The 2,062-nt window shown below is 65.1% G+C and overlaps 1 protein-coding gene across 1 annotated transcript in view; it reads right to left on the bottom strand.

Moving 5' to 3' along the window:
- DHX58 (DEXH (Asp-Glu-X-His) box polypeptide 58) overlaps positions 1–1,920 on the bottom strand; it is a 10,757-nt gene extending 8,837 nt beyond the window's left edge. Inside the window, exons 1-6 of the mRNA XM_009894433.1 lie at positions 1,857–1,920; positions 1,619–1,764; positions 1,177–1,266; positions 852–1,033; positions 376–567; positions 69–210 (exon numbers count right to left, since the gene is read on the bottom strand). Of these exons, the coding sequence (XP_009892735.1) occupies positions 69–210; positions 376–567; positions 852–1,033; positions 1,177–1,266; positions 1,619–1,764; positions 1,857–1,920 (816 nt within the window). The remainder of the gene's footprint in view (positions 1–68; positions 211–375; positions 568–851; positions 1,034–1,176; positions 1,267–1,618; positions 1,765–1,856) is intronic.
- Between the last annotated feature and the right edge of the window lie 142 nt (positions 1,921–2,062).

Genomic DNA, 2,062 nt, shown 5'->3' with positions numbered 1-2,062 from the left:
GTGGTTGCGGTCCGGTGCCCCCCCCGCCACTGCCGACAGCTCACCCACACCTCGGTCCTTTATCCTACAGCCCCTGAGCTGGGGGAGCTGCTCCCCGCGATACCTGGGCGAGACACCATCTGGGCACCCTCTGCGGCCGGCACGGTGAAATCGGCCTCCCAGATTGGAGAGTTCTCACCGTAGATCTCCTCCTCCAGCATGGACAGGAACCTGGCAGGGAGCGGCACGTCCACTGGCGAGCAGGTGCCGGGCACACACAGCCCCACGGCTCCGCATACCGAGGGGAACGCAGGGGGTCCCACTCGGGGTGCAAGTGCCCCGAGAGAGGAGAGCCCCCCCAGCAGCGCAGCAGCCACCCCCACCTCGGGCACCTACTTGGGGAAGTGGGTGAGGATCAGCGTCCGCTTCTCCGGCACCAACTTGTCCTTCTCCACCCGGAACTTCTCCAGCAGCTGCCGGCGGGTGACCGTGAAGATGGACTTCAGGAGACTGCGCCCGAAGACGTGGGTGGTCTCGTAGCGGGGAAGGCTGTCGCAGCTCTGCGGCACGTGGCAGTAGCACAGCCACCTAGGAGATGAACAAGCTCCAGTGACAGGGCTGGGACCAGCGGCCCCAGAGCATCCGCATCCCTCCTGGGAATACACTGCTGGGAGCAGGGACGAGGGGAGGAGGTGTCTGGGGGGGGTCACGGCCGATGTTATTTGGAAGCAGTCTCCCCACTGGACGCCTGCTCTCCTCGCCTGGGAGAGCTGGGGAGAGGGGAAGACCCCGGGCGTCAGGGGTCAGCCCCAGGCAGGGGGGAGAGGAGCGGGCAGACCCCCAGGCTGGCTGAGACCCCCTCCCACCCTCACCTCGTGTAGTTGACCTTGTAGGTGGCTACATCGTCGTTCTGCGAGCGCTGCCGGAACTGGGATGGCGTCTCCAGCTTCCAGTAGTTGAGGCAGAGCAGGAACATCTTGGAGAGCTCGTACATGGTCTGCCGCTCCTTGGGCGGCAAGTGGCTGAACTTGTACTGGACGAAGTTCAGGACTCCCTGGGGAGGGGAAGGGGCGGTGGAGGGGCGCCGGGTGCTGCGCCAGACCCTTCGTGCTGCCCCCAAAGAGGGAGGGGACCCAGCGAGAACAGCAAAACAGGGCAAGACATCAGTGCAACGCGCGAGCCTGACAGTGGCCTCACCTGCTCAATGTTTGGTTTCTCGAAGGGGGGGCTGCCCAGGGACCCCTCGACCACAGGCTGGCTCATCTGCAGGATGCACTTCCGCAGGAGCTGCGAAGACACCGTGGGACACGGTTACTGCGGTCCCAAGAACCGGGCACACCACAAGTGGCAGAACGCTGCCGTGGGGCTGCACCGATTTACACAGCCGGGAAGGTGCCGGCGTCCACCCCAGAGCACGGATGTTTCTTCCCTCGAAACTTCCCTCCCGGGGGAATTCAGGGCCAGGAGAGCAGTTGTTCCCAGGACAGGGTCAGCATGTCAGGTCTCCGGCTGGGCTGGTGGGATGGGTCACAGCCACAGCTCCCAGCAGAGCAGGCAGACGACAAGCAGCAGGACAGCAGCCCCCACTCCCCAGCAACGCCGAGGGACCCCTGCGCAACGTGCCCAGCCCCAGACACACCTTGAACAGGTAGAAATACACCTGCTTGGTGTCCGTGTCCTCCTCCTTGTGCACCGACATGAAGAGGTTCTCCACGTCCACCACCATGCCCAGCAACCGGTTGATCTCCTCCTCTGAGACGTTCTCCAGGTGGGATACGTGGTCCGCTGTGGCAGAGAGAGAGCTGAAGTGAGACCAAGGCGGGGTTCAGCACCGCTCCCCCTCCCCAGGGGGGTCCCGAGCGCCCTGAGGGGGTTACCCAGCGCATGTCCGCAGCTCCGGCAGGGCTCGCTCAGGTTGGTCACCGGCTGCTGCAGGTCCATGCGGGGGGCGGTGGGAGGGTTGGGGTTCTTCCAGCCATGGCACTTGCAGGCGTCGTTGGCCTGGGACGAGGGACAGGAGAGGCTGTCACGCAGCGGCCCAGGCACTGCCGCGTGCCAGAGCTGCCACCTTCTCTGGCCAAAC

Source organism: Charadrius vociferus, unplaced genomic scaffold (genome assembly GCF_000708025.1).
Source record: "Charadrius vociferus isolate BGI_N301 unplaced genomic scaffold, ASM70802v2 scaffold1551, whole genome shotgun sequence".
Taxonomy (NCBI): domain Eukaryota; kingdom Metazoa; phylum Chordata; class Aves; order Charadriiformes; family Charadriidae; genus Charadrius; species Charadrius vociferus.
The sequence above is the reverse complement of the archived record's forward strand: the minus strand, read 5'-3'. Positions and strand labels throughout refer to the sequence as shown.